Consider the following 19,926-nt stretch of genomic DNA (forward strand, 5'->3'; position numbering starts at 1 on the left):
GGCAGCAAGCAAAGCCACCAGACTCCACCTGGAAGTGACAAAACCTTCAGCCACAACACCCCAGGCTCTGTTCTGGGTGAGATTCACTCCAAGCAGGAAAGGGTTTTGTTGTGGAAGGCAGGCAGGTGACACTGCGGGGTCGCTCAGCACTCACGGTGTGACTCTAGGACTGCCCGTGCAGGGATAAGCGCTGCACTCCATGGTCCTTGTGGCTCCCTTCCAGCCCAGGAAACGCCGTGACCCTGTGGGACTGCGGTGAGGACAAGCGAGGCCGGGCAGGGATGAGGAGCCAGCAAGGCTTTGGGAAGGGCCGGGCAGCGGAACAAGGCAAGCGGGAGCGTGGGCACCAGGAGGGAGGCGGGAAGGGCAGCGGCGGGAGGAGGCGGGAGGAGGAGCAGGCGCAGGAGGCGGCGGAGCCCGGTGCCGCGGGTCCGGCTCCCACAGGCCGCGCTGCTCCCTGGGGAGCCCCCCGCTCTCTCCGCTCCTCACCTTGGAGACGGAGCACGTGCTCATGTCGCCCCGCGCCCGCCGGTACCGGAGAGCAGCAGCAGCGGCAGGAGGAGGATGAGGAGGAGGAGTTCCCGCGCACGCGCGCTCCCGACGCACCGCCCCCTCCCTGCGCGTCCCCGCGCCGCTGCCCCACCCCCCCCTTTCCCAGAGCAATGGTACAGCCCACTCTGCGCTGCGCCGCGCGATTCCTCCACCCCCAGCGCAACCAATGGCCTCCTACTCCCCCTGCAGCCTGAGAATGGTACGGCCCAGCCCGCCCCTGAGCGGGCGGAAAGGAGCGGGGCGGGGGGGGATAAGGGGCGGCTGTGGAGCTTCCGCCGGCGGTGTGGCCATGGCAGCAGGTTCCTTCCGGAGGAGCATTGCTTCCCAGGTACGCACCGCTCCTTCCCACGGCTGGCGCGGAGCGGGAGTGCCCCCTGAGCCAGGCGTCCCCTCCGTGTCCTCAGTACGGGTCCCCCCTGCCCGGGGCGGCTCGCAGTGGGCGCGACCCGCGGGCGCGGGCTGGGGGAGCGCTGTGGGGCTCGGCAGGGATGGGGATGGATGGAGTGAGGTGTGAGGGATTGCGGGATTGCCGCCGTCCCTGGAAGTGCTCCAGGCCGGAGCGGTGGGCTCTGAGCAGCCTGGCCTGCTGTGCAGGGTGACCCTGCACATGGCAGGGGTTGGAACGAGATGATCTTTAAGGTCCCTGCCAATCCAAACCATTCTGTCATTCCGTGACTACTTCAGTCCATAAGTATCCCCTGGGCTCGATGGTCCCATGAGGTTCGATGGGATCCTTCGTGAGGAAAAAAATAAACTTTCTGTGGTGTTTTGCCTTCCCTTTTTTCTAATGCTCCTTTAACACCTCTTAGGTTTCTGTTTTATTGTACTGTCCCATAATAGTTATGAAGTCTTTGCTGTTTTTTACCTGGGCATAAATTAGATTTCAGGTTAAAAGGTGTATCCCCCGTGGGTATTTAAACAGGGAGCAGTATTTTTCCTTGGATCTTTGTCTTTTTGCTTAAGTAAATTTTTTCTTCATTTTTCATTTTAGCTTTCAAAAGTTTTGGATCTGCCAGCAGAGTATTTAATAAAGTCCATATCTGCAGTTCCTGTCTCCAAAAAACGGTAGTTGTTTACATTTTATCTTAAAATGTTGGTCATGTTTTATTATTTTATGTCGTGCCTATTATTGCTAAAGCTTAACAAGACTTTAGGGGAAAAAATACAGACAAAAACCCCAGACCATTTATACCAGTGTAATTGTAAGGCAGTTCAATTGAATTAAATCCTTTTATTTTTTAAAAAAAGCTCAAAGTAAATATAATTGCTTACAAACCTGTACAAATTACTGGCAGTGCATGGATGGTAAATGCTTCAACACTGATGATCTGAATGTGCAACTGCTTAGAGCCAACGTGAAGTTATATGGGTTTTTTTTTTTCAGTGTCCTGCTCAAGAGTTTCCATAATGTTAGCAAGTAAATTTTACTTATTCATGAGCATGATGTTTGCTTATTCTGATGGTGTTCTCACCATGTCTACTTTCTGATTGTATTAGAGCAAAAGTGATATTAGGCCTTTTAGTCCACCTTTCTAAATATAGTGAATCTTCAGATATATGTGGCTGGGTTATGCTTGGCAATTGCACTTGTCATGTGCAGAGTCAGGTTGGATCTGCCTGATGTCCCAAGCATTTCAGCAGGTTTTTTTCTGATTTTCATATGTTGGTTTTTTTGTTGTGGTTTTTTTTTTGGTTTTTTTTTTTTTCAGGCACGTTGCTGATTTCCAGCTCTCCATTGCTTCCATAATAGAAAACAGTTCTGGAGATTGCTTAGCACAGGACCTGCATCTTCAGGCTCAGCAGCTTGCTGAAAGGGTATGCTCATGAATTCATCACATATGATATATATGCAATAATGAACTTGCAGACTAGAGGTGTAAGGGGCATAATAAGATAAAAAAGTATTCCTTCTGCAAGCATCTCTTTGGGTCAGAGTAGTTTGATGGCTGTACTTACTGTGCGTGTACACAGCGTCGTCACAAAGATTGGAGGAGCAGCTTTGGTGAAGGGTCTTGTGAAATTGTTGTTTTCAAACAGTTTGAAATAAACAGTGCTGGTGAAGTGAGGTGGGCGTCTAAAGGTGTGCCATGGTCTGTGCTGCTGCCCAGCACTTGAGGAAGAAATTCAGTGTGTGGTAGCTTGGAAAACCAGACTGCAAAACCCAGCTCTGGAAAGCCAATGGATAGAGTTGGCCTCTGGGGCAAACAGGCCTTACTTTCAAATCCTTATCTGCTTGAAATTGAGTTTTCTTGGAACAGCAGTTATTTCAGGCGTGCCAGTTTGGGAAATGGCAGTAGCTGGGGTGTTAATACTGAAAAAAGGACAAATAAAACCAGTTGTGCTGCTGCTGAGGAGCTAAACTATTTCTCATGCCATTCTTCACTGCTGAGGTGTTGAAGTTATCCATGCCTTGGATCTGTTCTAGCAAGATAAATATTCTGACTCGGGTGGAAGAAAACCTGACAATGCTCAGATACACAAGCAAAAGTTCTGAAACAACTGAAAGATTGTCTAGAAACATGAAATAATTCAGGTTGCCAAGGACCTCAGGAAGTTATCTGTTCCCATATCCACCCCAGTGCAGGTGTTTTGGATGAAGTTGCTGAGGACTTTTGAAATCCAATGAGGTTTTAAAAGCCTCCAAGGATTTGACAGCCTCCCTCTCAATCTGTTTCAATGACTGTATCATCACAGTAACAAGTTGATTTTTTTTTTCCTTGTGTGTCATTTTAAAAACATCTGCTATTCCCAGTGTTAAGGAAGCTGCAAGTTTCCTCCCTGCTTTATTGTTTGTGGCTCAGTAAATAATCCTGAAACATTAACAAACCCCTACAGCTTTACATGGAGGAGCAATTTCAATAGTAAAGAACAGACCATCAATACCAGCCCCTAAACTAAATAGACTGTGCCAGCTAGACAAAGGAAAATAAAAATCCATCATCTCTAAGGAATGTTTTTTTTATTGGGTGGTGAATAAGTGAGATGCATTTAGTTTAATTTGTTTAGAGTGGTCATGTCATCTCCAAAGAAGGTAAGCAGTGTTTAAACTAGCAAAATATAACCATGTATCAAAAACTAGCAGAGAGACAGGAAAATGCAGGCAGTTACTGGTTTTTGTCATGATAAGCAGTTGATGGAGTGCCTCAAGGTTCAACAGAATGCTCTTAGTCACTTCTGAGGAAATGGGCCACAATATTTGAAATACAGGTGTTTAGGTTAAGAAAGAGATGGAAGTTTTTCCAGTTGACTTAAATAGTAGGGCCTTGAGACAATAGATGAGGCAATGTGCTCTGAAGTACTGAAAATTGGCTTTTAGGAAGTCAGAAGGGCCTTGTTTCTGTGGGCTTTTGATTTTATTTGGCTGGCTGGTTCCTGATTCATTTTTGTACTGTTGCTTCTTTGTGGAGGGGACGTTGTTGTGGGTTTTTAGTGCTTCTGTACTGCACAGTGGCATCCTGGTCCAAGCCTTGGGCACAGGGACATCTGGGTACTGAAGGACCACAGGGCATTTGGAGAAGAGGTGGTTAAAGCTGTGCAGAGGATAAATGAGCACTCTTATTAAAGAGAGATAAAAACTACTGATGTGACAATTGACAGATTATGGGGAAAACATTTATCAGAACAAATGTTGTGGAGAAAGTCCAGTGGGTATTTCTGTTTTCTCTCTGCCCCATAAGTAGAAAGAAACAGTAAGGTGGAAAATTCAGTGTCAACACAGTAAATGTTTTTTTCATGTGGCTTGGGAGTTAGCATTGGAATTTGTTGTTAGCAGAATTTGTGAAAATAAAAGAATTTCAAAGCTAGCTATGATTTCTCCTGGACAGGTCACTGTCTAAGCTGGAGACCTAGCATGGGGGTACAATTTCCTCTTCATGGTGATGAGCTTCTGTAGGAGTGTAGCTTGCCTCTCTCGTAGATACTGACTGAGTGAGAAGGTGATTGTGTCATATTTTTATATGCTTTCCATCCATCTTCTTCCTTTTTTAGACAACTTCTTGGCTATGAAAGACAGCTAGTTTAATAAGAAACTCTCAGACCTGACAGGTTGAGATCCAAAGCTCTTGTCCTGTGAAGAGACCCAAATTCCTGTTGACATTAGGTGTTGGTTGGCCAAATATGCCAGGTTCAGAATTTTCAAGACATGTGCCTTATGGAAATTGTACATAAAATTTTTCATAAATTGGCCTTTAATATCTTTATTTTGTAACATGGGGTGCCACAGAATGTTGTCACTTAACTTTTTTTCTTTTTTTTTTTTTTTTTTTTGTTAAGTGCTGGCAGCTACTGTGTAAGTTGTCAAATGTATCTCAGCTTTTGTCTGTACAAAGAGTTCAACTACTACTCCCAATCAGAAGGAAGCCCAGACTGTGCACAGGCAGGGTCTGAAGTGGAACATATGTGTGGCATTTCAAGCTGAGTTGTATTCAGAGCTTATTAAGCATGAATGGAAATAATACAATTGTCCCTTTTCCAACAGCATTGATGAAATGATCCCTTTATGATTGCTTCAAACAAATAAATAACATTTATTGTTTACAGTGGATTAAATTAATATTCACAGTGGATTGAATGACAGTTTTCCAGCTCACCTGTTCTCATTTCAAGTTTTTGTTTTCTTTTATTCTCTTAGCTACAATGTGATTCAGTAGTGAGTGCAATCAGCGCTGGTCCAGGGACAGTGAATTTTACAATAAACAGGGAATTATTGGCAAAGGTGAGTAGTGTCTTTCAAGTGCTTTAAGGTAAAAATAACTTTTCTCAGTACAAAACTATAGAATACCTACTATTTATTGTCTCTTAGGAAGATATTTTCGATGTAAAATTGTCCTTCACAAGTTTTCCCTAAGGATCCCTGTTGCTGATTTGTTATGTAGGCCTAGAATTTGAAATAAGCTCAAGAAATTTTCCTCTTGTGAGGAAACAATGCATCTACTGTTCACTAATAATCATAACTCTTCATTTTCATCTCTCTCTCTTCTTTAAAATGCAGGCTTATTTACATCTACTTTGAATTTTTACACTGTACAACTCAAAAGTTTTCATCTTGTGAATATTCTTGGTTTTGTCTGACATAGAAGTATTTGATAGCAGATCTTTGATTATGCACTTTGCTGGAAAAAAAAAATCAAGGGGAAAAACATCCCAAAGGGAAGATGTATTCCTCAATATCCTGACTGTAGTATACATATACATTGTAACCAAGCCAATGGCTATGAGAGAATAGGTCTGTAGGTCAGTTTTGTGTGTGTGTCTAGCTTGCCTTCTTAGGTGTCATAAGAACAGAATTTTCAAGTGCTGTTTCTTCAAAAAATAGCTGTTGCAGAAAAACTTTGAAGTGATTTTTTTGAGTGAGAAAAATGAGAAAAATTTCCACTGAATGAAGTGAAATTTCCACTTCATTTCACTTTGTTAAAGACTTCTGTTATCTTCAGGAAGCTTGTCCAGTCCATACAGCTTCATAGATTAGGTCTGTGGTGCATTGGCCTGTGTGACCTTAGACATTTCAGTTTGTGTTGGTGCTATGAGCACATTACTGCCAAAACTCACACAAAGTGTCTTGAGGAATATTTTAAGGTATTTTACACAGCCTCCAGACTTTCAAAGCAAACATATTTAGTACATATCATTCATACTGGCCTTACAGACTTGCAGGTGGGAGAGAGAAAGAAGTATTTTTTGGACACATTAGGGTGGAAGAGTTGGCTTTTTTTGGCAGTAAAAGAGTAGAAGGTTTTCACAAAATTTAGTCTTAATTTTCACTAGAACTTTGCCTACAGTTTCTCTCAGATTTTTTATTTGATCAGATAACAGCTTTCTAAAGTTAGTGGCATTTTTATCTGTGTATGAGACCTTGTTTGCTTGGCAAACCAGCAGTCTAATTACTAATGTGAATGAAGGATGTGGGATCAGTCTCCTTTGTGGCTGGCAAACAGTTTTCCTTGTGATGCTTTCTGTTGATGAAACTCTTTTGTGTGACTGTGTTGTTTGTTTGTTTGTTTTAATTGTGCTTTAGACTGTGCTGCAGCAGGTGTGGAGAGATGGCTCAAAGTATGGAGTAAAAAGTGAACTTTTCTCTACAGTTCCCAGACAAAAGGCAGTGGTTGAGTTCAGGTAAGCACATCAGAGGGGTCCTTTGAGACAAGTGCCTTGTCTGCTGATTGATATTTTCTGCTTGATATTCATTGCTGTAAAGTGGGATGCCTGTGGTGTTAAAGCATACTAACCAATGTTATATTTAGCTGTATTTGGCACTCTGATATATTCACCAAGTAGAATATAAATTATATTGAGGCTTTTTCTCAGAACATGTTTTTGGTATTTAAGGAGTTCATACCTTACACAGCCTTCCATTAAGAATGTTCTCTTTAACACAGAGTAGCATTCAGTTTTTAAGAAAACTTCTTTTTATCTTGTTGTGAAGAAACAAAATCTGAATTTCCAGGCAGTAATGAATTTCTTTTAGCACCTTGATACCTTCTTCCTTGACTTGTTAAAGCAGGCAGGTATTTGTTTATTGCAGCCCCCAAAATTTTTTTCCAGTACAATTTTGTTGACTGTCACGTACTCATGGAATGAAAAGTGGCTGACTCAGATTTTTTTATGTATACATATTTTTGTTGAGTAATATCTTCTGTGCAGGCTTTGATAGTTGTAGAAAGTAAGAACTTGGCTTTAATTTGGAGGTTGAATTTTCATAGCTGAAATATCTTTTTTGTTATCTGGGCAAAGCATTGTGTAGACAGTTGGTTTTTTGTTGTTGTTTTTCTTTGTGGGACTGGGCATTGCTGGAAAGATGTAATTTTGGTTACTGATCCTTGTACACAAAATCTCTCACCCTGGTTTAACTCTGGAAAAGACATGAGGAAAATGATCCATATGTCCAAAACTTGTAAAAAGTGAGAAGATATTTTTGGTTCTTTTTCACCAGCACGACTGGGCTTTGGTTAGATTTTTTTGTTGTTTGTGGAGTGATTTAATCACAACACTGTTAACTGATACTGGAGGGAAAGCTGGTTGGATAGGAAAACTTGCTGTCTAGGACAGATGCTAATCAGGGAATCTTATGGGAAAACTGAAAATGGAGCTTTTACTGCAGCTCTTCTAGAAGCACGAGTTGAATTCTTTTAACTTGGTGATCTGGCAGTTCTGTCCACTGAACAAATGTTATTTGTTGAAATCTGTTACAGCTCCCCTAACATTGCCAAAAAGTTTCACATAGGACACCTGCGTTCCACCATAGTAGGTGAGTGTGCATTTCCTGCCTCCTGGAGGGCTGCTTTGTGTGCCTGCCTCGCTGGGCAGGGAGCACTGCTAACACCTCCCTGCTCGGCTGTGAGGGGCCCTGGCAGCCTCCACTTGCTAATTGGAACCTTTCTGCTCATTATGCAGGGAAGTGAAGAACGTGGTGTGTTGCTGGCAGATTTATGAAGTCACACATAATACAGTTTTATGACTGTATATTAAATGAAGTAGCTTAAAATTGGTCTTCAAAGACACCCAAGGCAGTTTTCATTGAGATGTTAGGAGAGTCCTTTGAATTTTAAATTCTCAATTTGTACTGGACTGCAGAACACTTCAGATCATTATGTCTTGGTGGCTGTCCTGCAGAAAGCTTGCTTTTATATGCTAATTACTTTATGTCAGTGTTACTGAGACAGTTGATGTAATTTCTAATAGAATAATTAATAAATTCCTTGTGCAGTGCTGTAATGGTATATGGAAAACTGTATTTGTCCCGCATTTCCTGATCTCACAATAAAAACTAGTAGGTTGTAGCAGAAGATCCTACAAAATCTGTGTATCTAATAATGTATCTGTTTTAATTATACTTAATTAATCATTTATAGTTATTAATTACGTCAAGTAATTGCTTCTTCCATGGACAGATAGTTAAGTGAAATGATGTGTTTTGGGGTTTTTTATGTTCCATTTCTGGATCTTTTGTTACATTAAAAAAGCCTCTTTCATAAGTAGTTCTGTAGAGCAATGTTTGTCCCAGAGTAAGACAATTAATTAACTACAGAGAATGGAATTAGAGGTAATTGCAAGCTATAATGTGGTGTTATAACAACTCAAGAAGAGAGAGCTTTCTGCATCCTTTACAACAGTATTGTGATTAAAAGGTACCCTTGAAGCACAGGAAGATAGAGGATGGGGTGTGGGTATTTCTTCTTTGTAATTCTAAGGCTATAACTGAGCTCAGGGGAGAGATGAAGGGTTTTTGTTGTAAGAGCAGCTGGAATTTACTTATATGTCCTTATATGATACGACCAGTTTGGAGCATAGTCTGTTAAGTGCAGAGCTCAGAACTGCTCCAGCAGTCTGTAGAGATTCAGGACTTGCTGTTCTCTTTTTAGCATCACAGTTAACAGCAGTTTGTGAGAGTGCCTGACTGTGATGGAATTATGTATAATGCCACTTATTTGTGGCATTATCTTGTACTTTGCAGAATGTGCATGTAAATCCATCCACCTGTGTGTATGGATTTCTGTCCCTGCTGTGTGAGACACTTTGTGGCACTGTTGAGATGCACAGCTTTTCTTTTCCTGCTCAGAAAGGAACTTGCTTTTTACAATTACTGCTGCTGCTGCTTTCAGTTGTCAGGTGTTTTAGCAAATCCTGTAGAGTATTCCATCTGATTGCTTTTCCTCTTCATTTTGGATACAGGTGATACAAAACCAGAAAACTGTTCCATAGGGATGAGAGACTACCTACAACTGAATAATAATATCATTTTTGTTTCATTACCAGGGAATTTTATAGCAAATCTCAAAGCAGCGCTGGGACATGAAGTAGTGAGAATAAATTACCTTGGTGACTGGGGCATGCAGTTTGGTATGTTTCAATATTTTTTTATGCTGTGCCCATTTCTACTGTATAGTATGGTCTAGGTTTCCAGCTTCAGTTTTTGTAGGCCCATTGGATTCACTCTGTGCTCATAAGGAATGATACCTTGTTTCCATGGGGTTCATTTCCTTAAAAAATCTGAACAAAACAATCCAGACTGATCTATCAGCAATATGACCTGTGCTGATGCTGAAAAAATAACAAGACCAGTTTTATCCAACTGTCCCTCAGTAGCTCCTCTCTCAGACTAAATGTGTAGTTTGGGAGTTTTATGTTTTGGTTTGGGGTTGGATTTTGTTTCTTTGGTTGCTTGGTTTTGAGGTGGTTTGGTTGGTTTGTTTTTTGTTTGTTTGGGGGTTTTTTTGTTGATCCTTTTCTCATTATTCATAGATTGTAATTAATTTCCACAACAACCACATTTTGGCACATTGGGGCCCAAAGAGTTTGTCTTTAGAGACACTGCTACACTTTCCCCAAAATGTTCAGTTTCCCCTTAAAGTGTAGCAGAAGAGAGGTGTGTAGCTGGAGAATGTGCAAGTGGACAGGGACTGGAAGATTCTCAGTCCAGTAAGCTCACACATGGGCACCCCCATCTCTTCTGAAATCATCAGATCAGTGGGGACTAACAGGTCCTCCCAGTGCAGCCTGAGGATGCATGGCTTGATATTTATTGCCACACCAGAGATCATTTATGTCCTGTTGCTGGATCTGTAGCTATCTCTCTATTATGGCAACTGACCCATCCATAGCATTCACAACTCTGACTTCTGTTGTTAGTCTTGCATTTCAAATTGATCTATACTCTCCTCTCCTTTTCTAATTTCCTCCAAAAAGCTGGTTTGGGCATATTTTTAGGCATTTAAAAAAAGGCAATCATGCCCACTTCTTCATTCTTGAAAGCTGGTACACCTCTGAAAACTAGAAATCCCCACTTCTTTTGCAGTAGGCTTTGGAAACTGTCCATTTATGGATGTTTAAATGGCAAACACAAAGTGCTGTGGTCACTTTTGGTTATTCTAGCCCTTATGCTTCCCCCTCCAGTTCCAATGGTACTGCTGGTTTTGGGGACATGAAGGAATCAATTTTATGAACAGAATCAGGTTAAAAATTTAAAATCAGTACCCTGCTTTCATTCCACTTTTATATTCATATTTGTAAGTGTAACTAAAATACATTCAGTTTTACCTGTTGTCATTCTAGACTAAGTTCCTGGGTTTTAAAGAGTGCAGTGTAACATTCTCAGGATACAAAACATTCTTTATTAAATTATATCCCCTGCAGCTTGTCTTTCCTGATCATGTTTCTTTAGCTGATAGCACGAAACTGGTTTCACTTATGGTTTGTTTCATAAGAACTGAACACAGAATGAGTTCACCAAAAATTGAGTAAATTTCATCCCTGCATATTTCATTCATGTTTGCCCCTTAGACATAATTTTATCACTATGCTATTGTATAATGAATTTGGCAATGACAGTTAAGCAGGGAAATGCTGTGTGGATAAAAGGCTTCTCAGCTGACCTCATTCAGTCTGCCTTTGAAGATGCTAAGTAGCACTCTGAAATCTGAATATCAAGAAATTTATGTATTTTAATATAAAGGTTCCTGAAGGTATAACAATCACAGTACCTGTTATTTGCATGTGTGCCATTTGTGCAGCACACAACTCCTAGAATCATGCTTTGGACCTGGTAGTTCCAACTATTTTTTTTTCAACGTAGGTACCCCCTCCCCTCTTTATTTGGACTGGCTCAGCTCAAATATATGGTAGTATTATAACAAATAATGGTCCTGCTTCACAGAATTATAGCATAGCAGTATTACTGTAATGGTCCTGTCTCAGAAGCAATGCTGTAATTAATGATCTGTCAGCTGGTTTTACAACTGCTATTGTCAGAGGCTTTAAAATGTAAGAATTGAAAACACATTTTCCTGAAACACAGCAGAGAGGCCCTCAGCATTTAGGCAGTTTTGGGGCAGGTTTCTTAAGGTAACAAAGCATATGCAGTCACACTATCTGTCCATCTGTCTTCCTGTCACTCTGCTTCTAATAAATTTTGACCCCATTGGGCAACTTTAGCTGTATCTGACAAAGAAAAATATTTCCATGGGAATGAATTTCTTTTGGCATTATGACAGTTGGCAGCCCAGTAAGGGCAGAAATACGATGTGTTGACCTCTGGGAGAGAAAGTTACCTTCTGTGTTTAACCTGCTGGCTAACCAGTCAGCACCCCAAGTCAGACTCAGTTCCAGCATGGGCTGCATCTTGCCATTAACTGGTGAGTGTAGCAAGGTCTGGGGATAATATGGGAATGACAGAAAATGGAAGGATGTGTTTGGGTTGAGTAAAGACTGACAGTTGTGCTGGAGATTGGAGTGTGAAGTCAGCACTGAATACTGGAATATTTAGGTACACCAATATCTAAGAGAGATCATTAGGAAACCCACCTCTGATTGCTCATAGAACAAGCTGCCCTTAACTAAACTTCCTTTCAATAGGATTACTAATACAATACTAATTTTATTTCCTAAAACCTGACCTGTTTTTCTTGAGTCTGCCATGCCTTCTTCTGTACTCAGTGTTTCTAAGAGGGAAGTCGTTGAGACAGTGCTATTTGTTTAGTTGCAGAGAGTCTTCCAAAGGGATACCTGCATACCTATTCCTACATCAGTCCTGCTCCTTGTCAGTTCAGAGGAATAAGCTGGCCTTAAAGTCAGTCTCAGATAATCTAAGAGACTGACTGATGAATATTACTGAAGAAGTTAATGAGGTCTTTTCATTTAGACAAAAAGATTGGGATTTGGATTTCTTTCTCTTTTAGATGGCTTTTGGAAAGCCCTGAAACCAAATTGGATTGTCACAAAAAGCTGCATATTCTAAGCAGGCAGCAAAAATTTCCCTTGAAAACATTGCATGAGTGGTATGAGGAATTCTGTGTTGTATCCCAGTTCTTATTGTCCTTAAAATGATAACACTAATAAGGGAGGAAGCAAAACAAGGATTTTTGAGCATGTTCTGTTGCTGGACAGTTTACATTGTGTAGCTTCTCATTTGCATCTTTTTGCTGTGTAAAAGATAACTGTCTATATAAGTCTGGAAACACAAATTCCTTTCATGAGGAATTGAGAAATCAACACAGTATTTGTTACTGTTTTTCAGCTGTTATATTTCTGGTGGGGGGTGATGTTTATGCAGTGGAATAATAGATTATGCTTTTCATTTTCTTTTTGTAGCATACACCATTATATCCTTTAAAATGTTCCAGTGTTAAGACTAGACTTACCAAAATAACCTGTCAATATACTCTGGTCTGTTGTCTGATTCTATATGTAATTGTTATTCAAGGCTTATTGGGTGTTGGTTTCCAATCCTTTGGCAACAAAGAAAAACTGAAATCTAGTCCTTTGCAACACCTTTTTGAGGTAAGTTCAGAGAACACCAACTAGATGTCTTTGCTGGATTAAACAGGTTCTGGTTGGTTGGTTTGCTCCATTCAAACATGCCTGATACCATCTGAGTTAGCATTTACTTTTTGTTGATTTTCTGGTACTCTTAAGTGGTGCTTTGTGTGTGATATAGACACAAAACACATGAGGGGTTTATGTACTGACCTGCACAGACCCAGTAACCATGAGGAGAGGATGACTAATGTTCAAGCCCTCATCCTCTGGAAGGTCTCACATGTCAAGGGGGCTTAGTCAGGGTTCCTGTGTGGCACTCTCAGGTGTTTCCTTAGCACAGAGCTGAGCTGTGCTTCCCCCTCAGAGCTGGGTGTGGGGCTGTGGCTGATGCTGCTGTTCAGGCAGTGTGCCACAGGACAGCTGTTCTGTGCAAATCTGTCTCGTGGCAAAGGAACACACTGTGTTTCGATACTTGGGTACTCAGCTGCTGAATGCATGTCTGTCAGATTGTTTCTATGGCAGGGTTGCTCCTTCTGAGCTTGACAGCTTCTGTGACACAGGTAAACTTTGCTTGTTCCCTCATCCCTGAGCCCTGTGGAGTTAAGTTGATGGATTCTCAGCACTGAGGAGTTTTAGAGCTGTAGGACTGAATTAAAGAGAAAACAAGAAGCAGTCATATTTTTGAGGTTATGCCTCACTGTGTATTACTTTATTTTTATTTATGATTTCAGTCTACTCTTAGAATTTTAATTTTTTGCTTGAATTTTGCACTAAAGCTTCAAAATACCAGCTATGTAGGTCTTATGACCTTAAAAAATTGCTTTTAAGTGTGGAGAACAGTATTCAGTCAAGATGCAAAAAATTCTGAACCAGTAGTTATTTGAGAACAAATTAGTTTCTCAGTTATTCTCAATTTTTAAGTGTTTGTTCAGCTGTATGCCTGGCTGTATCAAAAACTGAGATGTGTTTCGAAGTGGTGCTTTTTCTGCTGGTGTGTGAAATCAATGTTTCCTATGAATATAAGCTTGTAAAATACAGAGTCTGTCAAAGATTTTGCTGCTTCAACTGCTATCTCAATTTTGGGCAGTGCAGTTGTAATAAATGTCAATTTTCTGGTCCTCTGGAGACATGGCTGTGGTTTACAAGTCTGTGATAAGTTCCCTTCCATGCATTAATTAGTTCTTCCATATTTTGCTGCTGCAGTTGTTTCAAGGTTATGAAGAGGATAATAGTGGGAGCAGTAAGGAATTAGGGCATTAGTCTTCTTTCAAGATAAGCTGCACATTTTCCTAATGGGCTTTGGGCTATTCATTCTTTCTTTAAATGGGGAATGTGTTGCTTAAACAAGTATTTTAAAATGTTAGAAATGTAATCTTTAAATGTGTTTGTATTGTTCTTGTAGAACTGTTTTTATTGGAGGAGAGGATTATACTACTTCAACATTTTTTGTGTCATATTTTAGGTGTATGTGCAGATTAACAAAGCAGCAGAAGATGAAAACACAAAAAAGCTGGCTAAGGATTTCTTCAGAAAACTGGAGGAACATGATGAGCAGGCATTGTCAATTTGGCAGCAATTTAGAGACCTCAGTATTGAGGAATACGTCCGGATTTATAAGGTACAAATAATCCAAATGTTTTTTCTGTGTTGTTGGTTAAATGATCTTTCTCTGTTTCATCAACATAATTGACAGTGCACAGCACCTTTTCACTTTTCATGTAGGAGACTGCCAAGCAGTGGACTCACTTGGGATCAGAGATTGCTCTAAGGTTACCTGTTCGTTTCCCTTAATTTAAACTTTAGAATGTTGTGAGGAAGCTGTTTCTCAGTATGCCAGGCTAAGCCTCATTCTGCTTGGGGAAAAGCACAGTAGCTGATTTCTCCTCCAAGCAGGGGTCACTGCAGTTGCTGATGTGCTAGATACATTTTATTTAATATAGTCCAGGTAACTGGCCTTTAGACTAATTCTCCCTTCTCAGAAGTCCTGAAGCTCTAAGTGTGCTGCTAAGGAGCAAGGCAAATTAGTGTTGAATAAATATTGCTTGGTTTTGCTTTATCTTTGAAGTCAGCAACAACCTACCAAATTTAAAAGTTTCCATGTAATAAATTTTATTAGAAGATGACTCTTTTCACATTTCTGATCTCATGTTGTAATGGTGCATATAAAGTTGGGTGTAAGACATTACAGCAGCAGGAGCTCCCTGCAGATGGAGTGGAGCTAATACACACTGTCTGTTGCACACTGTGATCTCATGAGTGGAGCCAGTGTCCACTGTTTCATGGGACATGTTTGTGCCACTGACCTAAAAATTAACCTTAAGAATTTTAAAGCAGTTTATAATCCAGATAACCTGGCTGTGCTTTAACTTCTTCCCTGAAGCATGTCACTGGAGCCAAGAAAGGACTCTTAAGTTAAGATCTCCTAAGTGAGACACTTGATAATTCTTGTGGAAAGCTGGTCTCTGAAGAGAATTAGGGACTGGGCTGTGTATGCAACTGCATCTTGGAGGTCACCCATCACTAATCACATGATGACTGGTACAGCTAGGTCTTTTTCTCCCAATTTCAGTTAAACTAAAAAGTACTGAGCTGATGAACTGACCAGGTTTGATAGTTAAGGTCATCTTGTCTCCTCTGAATGTATCCTCAGACTTAATTTCTGTATGCTCAGCAATGTTTGTGAGCAGCTTTTACTCTTCAAAATTCCATTAAGCATCCTTTTAAAATAGGGTTGGTTTCATGCCCAGGCAGCTCCTCTGCAGCCCACTGGTATCACCTCCAGCACAGCAAGGAAGAGACTTGCCTCAGAATTGTGCATGAATTGCTCTAACCAGTTTATGCCTGATTTCTCATGAATGTTACATTGAACACCATATTCACCCCAGGGAGAGATTGATTCTAATGCAGAAATCGATTAAATCAAAATCCAAGCATCTTTTCCTTTTAACAATGAAGTGATGTTTCCTGGAATAACATTAATCTTTGCACTGTATCTGATCTGTGACCTATCATCTGCCTTAAAGAAAAATAATTAGCCTTGATCTTAACTATATTACTCTTCTTTGATATTCTTGTAACTTCTCAGCGTCTAGGAGTGCACTTTGATGAATATTCTGGAGAGTCATTTTACCAAGAGAAGGCCCAGGAAGTTCTGAAGATGTTGGAAGATAAAGGACTCCTTCAGAAAACAATGTATGAGCTCATTCAGTCTGTTGGTGCACTTTATTTAACATCTCAGTTGCGCTTCAAACAAGATAAAATGAGTGAGGTTTGTACATAATCTGAGGGGAAGAGTTTTCTTTGTGTGGTTTTGGTAGCTGTTCTAGTAGAAGACCATCAGGATTTGTGCAGTCACAGCTAAAACTTACATTTTCCTTTTCTGTGACTAGCACAGAAGCCTGGCCTTGACAAATTGGGTACAATTACAGTGTTCAACTCCTAATGGTGTTTTAGGCTGTTGATTGGTTTGGTAGCTCTGTGTGCCTTTTAATGAGCAGAATTAGATGACATCCTTACCTTGATGAAGGAGGTGCCAGGCTGAGCTGGGATGGAAGCTGTAATCATGGAATGCATCAAAATGTGGGCAGGCTGCTCCCTGACATCAGCAGTGGTGACAGCAAACTTAGAGGAACAGTCTTCAAAAAAGGCTTAAAGGAGAAAGAAAAGGAATGAGACCGTCTAGAGGCAAGGGGGCTTGTGGCAAGAGGCCTTGGTTTGGGCTCTGACCTCAGTCTTACCTGAACTCACCTGTGTAACGGCTTGCAGTGCCATCAGTGTTTTCCCTTGGCTTACAGAAAAGGGACAGGAGTTGTGGATCTCTCGGAGAAGAAAGATCTCTCGACAGTCTCCACAGTCATGCGCAGTGATGGGACATCTCTTTACATAACAAGGCAAGTAAGCCCATCTGTGCTCCCTGCCAGTCATTCTGCCAGGGAACTTTTGAACATCAGCACATTGATAACTGATGGCATGGATTATGAAGATTCTTATTTCTAGGATGGCTCTAAGTGAAACTAGAAATGTAACTATGATGGGATGAAAATGGCTTTTAAATACTTTTCCTCCCCCTAAGTAATGTTAGTAAATCTCCTCTTTGCATAAATCATAATACTTCCTCCAGCTGCCAACTGAAAATGAAACTGGAATCTCTGAATCTAATAAGTAGTTGCCAAATAATAAAGGTTTTAAAAAGACCTTCGGTTAAAATGTTTATTGATGGTGTGATACAGGAAAAAATTGCTTGTTCAGCCTTGCCTTCATTGACTCAGTGGACCACCAGTGCTGTAACATCAATTTTATTGCTGTTTTCCAGCCATCTCATCAGTATCCTGAAATTCCTCTTGGGTATTTTAATATGGAAGCCTTAACAGTTTCTTTGTGCCAGGAATGTAAATAAATCTGGTGTCTAGCCCTCAGGGTAAACTCTGTACAGCTTTTCAAGGCAAGGGTATTAGAGAGATGCTACAGTCAATCCTGTGCATTAGGGAGCTGCTGAATCCTGTAGCCAAATGGAGACACAGATGCCACAGCTCCACGCCCACAGGTCAGCCAGGAATAAACATGAGCACCTGATCTCCACAGGCCCAAAACCACTCAGCACAGTGGGTACTTTGTTCCCCTCTGGATGATTAGGATGAGTATCTCTTCCTGTGAAGAAATAGATGTATGTGCATAGATACATGTGTGTATGTGATATATATTGTGATAGATAGACTTGTGTTATGTAGATAAGTGTATTAATGAATAATTTAATCAATGCATATATGTATTGTATGTGCACTGTGTGTCCCCCAGTAGCTGGAGGCCCCTGTGGTCTCTCCAGCCGTCAGCCTGGAGCCTCTGATGCCAGCAGTACAGACTGCTCTGGGTGCCCCATCTCTGTAGGCACATCTGGAGACTTCTGGGATACTTTGCCTGCTTGCTTGGCTATTCAGCTTGGTATTTGCTGTCAGTCATAGGGGGATGTCTGTGCCCTCTCTCCAGCTGTTGGCTGAGACACCTTGTGACCCCTGGTCAGGCTCCAACTGTTACTGCTTCATGCCCAGTCCCCTCAGTCTCTGACACCACAGATGCACAGCCCACATCAGCTGTAGTCCCAGCTGCAGCTGCTGATGCTCCAAACATGTGTGCACACAGAGGAGAGAGCCCCCTCACCCCAGGAGAGTTTGAAATGGAGTTTCATGGAAAGACTGGACAGACTGTGCTGAAGAGGTGCAGGACAGAACTACACAAACATATAACCAGCAATCGACTTACAAGCCACCTATCCCTGTTATCATCTTCTCTTCTCTTTTCTTATCTTTGGTTCCTCCCCTCAGCATTCCATAACAAGTCTTGTGCAATTGCAAATGCTTTTTCAGGTTGGAGTACAAGGCTGATGGTTCTCCTGGGACAGTCCTGTGTACTTGTCTGTGTGTGGATGAGCTTTGTACCATTTAAGCTAAGGTTGAGCATGGGTTCATTTTCCAGGAAAGGCTTGTTTCTCTGAGGTCCCAGCAGGCAGACAGGCACTGCACTTACTCTGCACCAAAGAACAGTTTCCTCAGTAACTTTCTTAGGTAGTGGGTTAAAAAAAACATTTCAGACATGTCATCAGCAAAGTACACATCCTTTTTTCTGTGTAAGGCATACATGGATCCTTCTCTTCAGGAAGTCCTCTCCCCTCCATAAAAAGCAGATTATTTTTCTAAGAGGCAACTAGTGAGGTATATCTGAGCAAAAGTCCAAATAGTTTCTCATTATCTCTTTCAGAGATCTCGCAGCTGCTATAGACAGGATGAATAAGCACAGCTGGGATACCATGATTTATGTGGTAAGTAATTCTGGATTCAGCACACACTTTGGTGCTGCCTCTCTGCAGTAACCCAGGGGCCTCTGGCTTGCAATATGACTTTGGCACACAGTATTTTTGGCAGTAAAATGGATGCCCTTACTGCCCAGCAGCTGTGCCTCTGTGTGGCAGTGTTCCTTGGTTCTGTTTCAGTGCATGACCCCCAGAATGGCTGAAAAATACCTTTAAACTGAAAGAGAGTAGATTTAGATTAGATAATAGGAAAAAATTGTCACTCTGAGGGTGCTGAGGCACAGGAGCAGGTTGCCCAGAGAAGCTGTGGATGCCTCATCCCTGGAAGTGTTCAAAGCCAGGCTGGATGGTGCTCTGAGCAAGATGGTACAGTGGGAAACACGCTTTCCCCCAGCAGGGGGGTTGGAACAAGATGATCTAAGGTACCTTCCAACCCAAGCCTTTATATGATTTTATGGAAATTAGCTCTGGAGTTATTCTCTACTCATTGCAATTAGTTTGAAAGGAGCTCTTACTTGATTTGACATTTTATTTCCTTTATAGATGTTGTAATTAATAATTAAACAAACCAGAAAAAGATGTTACTATTATAAAGGGTTTTAAAATGTTAATTTAGGAATTAATGGTCTAAAATGAAACTAAGTCTACTCTGAAGTCCTGATAGCTTATCTGAAATGTACATTTTAATGGCTTTGAACAATGCCTTAGTTTCATTATGTAGAAATTGCAGATAAAGTACTACTTAATCAATCTGAATGAAGCAGTTGTAGACAGGGAATCTTTTTATATTTATTGGTTTCATTATTTTGTTTTTTCACAATTCTAGCAGTATATCAATAGTGGATATGAATAGCAGGACTGTCTCCTTACTTCTCTGCAACTGTTTTTGATCTCATAGTAGCAAGAAAATATCATGTGATGCTTTTAAATCTTCTTTTTCTCAGATTTAGAAAAAAATTACAAAAGCCATGTTCTTTTATATGAAGTCCAGAATTAGTAACATGTGGAAAAAAATCTGCATGTGGTCATGTTTGTACCTTCTCTGTAGAGCTTTTTCAAAAGTCATTATAATGTGACATATAACAAGATACAGGGAGAGAGATCAGTAAGCAAAACATTAAATACACATTTTAAAGTGCAACTTCTAGTTAAATCACATTCCTCCTTTTAGCTTCACTCTTCAGGAAGTTTCCTGTAGCTTACCATTCTTACATGTTGTCATAGAAGAGGGATTTTTGGTTATTCTGGGAGGAAATAGTGTGATTTTGGTGGGAGCTCTTCTGCCCCTGCTGGCTGGAACATGAGTTCATCAGCATCCCGGG

At 41.0% G+C, this 19,926-nt stretch overlaps 2 protein-coding genes across 5 annotated transcripts in view; one reads left to right on the plus strand and one right to left on the minus strand.

Moving 5' to 3' along the window:
* The window catches only part of ORC3 (origin recognition complex subunit 3), a 35,370-nt gene extending 34,838 nt beyond the window's left edge, over positions 1 to 532 (minus strand). For 2 of the 3 annotated variants that reach the window (XM_058801166.1, XM_058801165.1), the window contains exon 1: positions 490 to 532. In XM_058801166.1, coding sequence (XP_058657149.1) covers positions 490 to 513 — 24 coding nt within the window. In that variant the 5' untranslated portion in view covers positions 514 to 532. Of the gene's footprint in view, positions 1 to 28; positions 236 to 489 lie in introns of those variants that run through there. The other variant, XM_058801167.1, reaches the window with a different exon arrangement.
* A 294-nt stretch (positions 533 to 826) lies between these two features.
* Positions 827 to 19,926, plus strand: part of RARS2 (arginyl-tRNA synthetase 2, mitochondrial) — a 29,384-nt gene continuing 10,284 nt past the window's right edge. Inside the window, exons 1-13 of one of the 2 annotated variants that reach the window (XM_058802024.1) lie at positions 827 to 880; positions 1,544 to 1,617; positions 2,262 to 2,367; positions 5,183 to 5,266; positions 6,566 to 6,663; positions 7,740 to 7,795; positions 9,304 to 9,387; positions 12,746 to 12,822; positions 13,308 to 13,361; positions 14,264 to 14,419; positions 15,887 to 15,993; positions 16,596 to 16,691; positions 18,553 to 18,613. In XM_058802024.1, coding sequence (XP_058658007.1) covers positions 842 to 880; positions 1,544 to 1,617; positions 2,262 to 2,367; positions 5,183 to 5,266; positions 6,566 to 6,663; positions 7,740 to 7,795; positions 9,304 to 9,387; positions 12,746 to 12,822; positions 13,308 to 13,361; positions 14,264 to 14,419; positions 15,887 to 15,993; positions 16,596 to 16,691; positions 18,553 to 18,613 — 1,092 coding nt within the window. In that variant the 5' untranslated portion in view covers positions 827 to 841. The remainder of the gene's footprint in view (positions 881 to 1,543; positions 1,618 to 2,261; positions 2,368 to 5,182; positions 5,267 to 6,565; positions 6,664 to 7,739; positions 7,796 to 9,303; positions 9,388 to 12,745; positions 12,823 to 13,307; positions 13,362 to 14,263; positions 14,420 to 15,886; positions 15,994 to 16,595; positions 16,692 to 18,552; positions 18,614 to 19,926) is intronic. The other variant, XM_058802025.1, reaches the window with a different exon arrangement.

This window comes from Ammospiza caudacuta, chromosome 3 (genome assembly GCF_027887145.1).
Source record: "Ammospiza caudacuta isolate bAmmCau1 chromosome 3, bAmmCau1.pri, whole genome shotgun sequence".
Taxonomy (NCBI): domain Eukaryota; kingdom Metazoa; phylum Chordata; class Aves; order Passeriformes; family Passerellidae; genus Ammospiza; species Ammospiza caudacuta.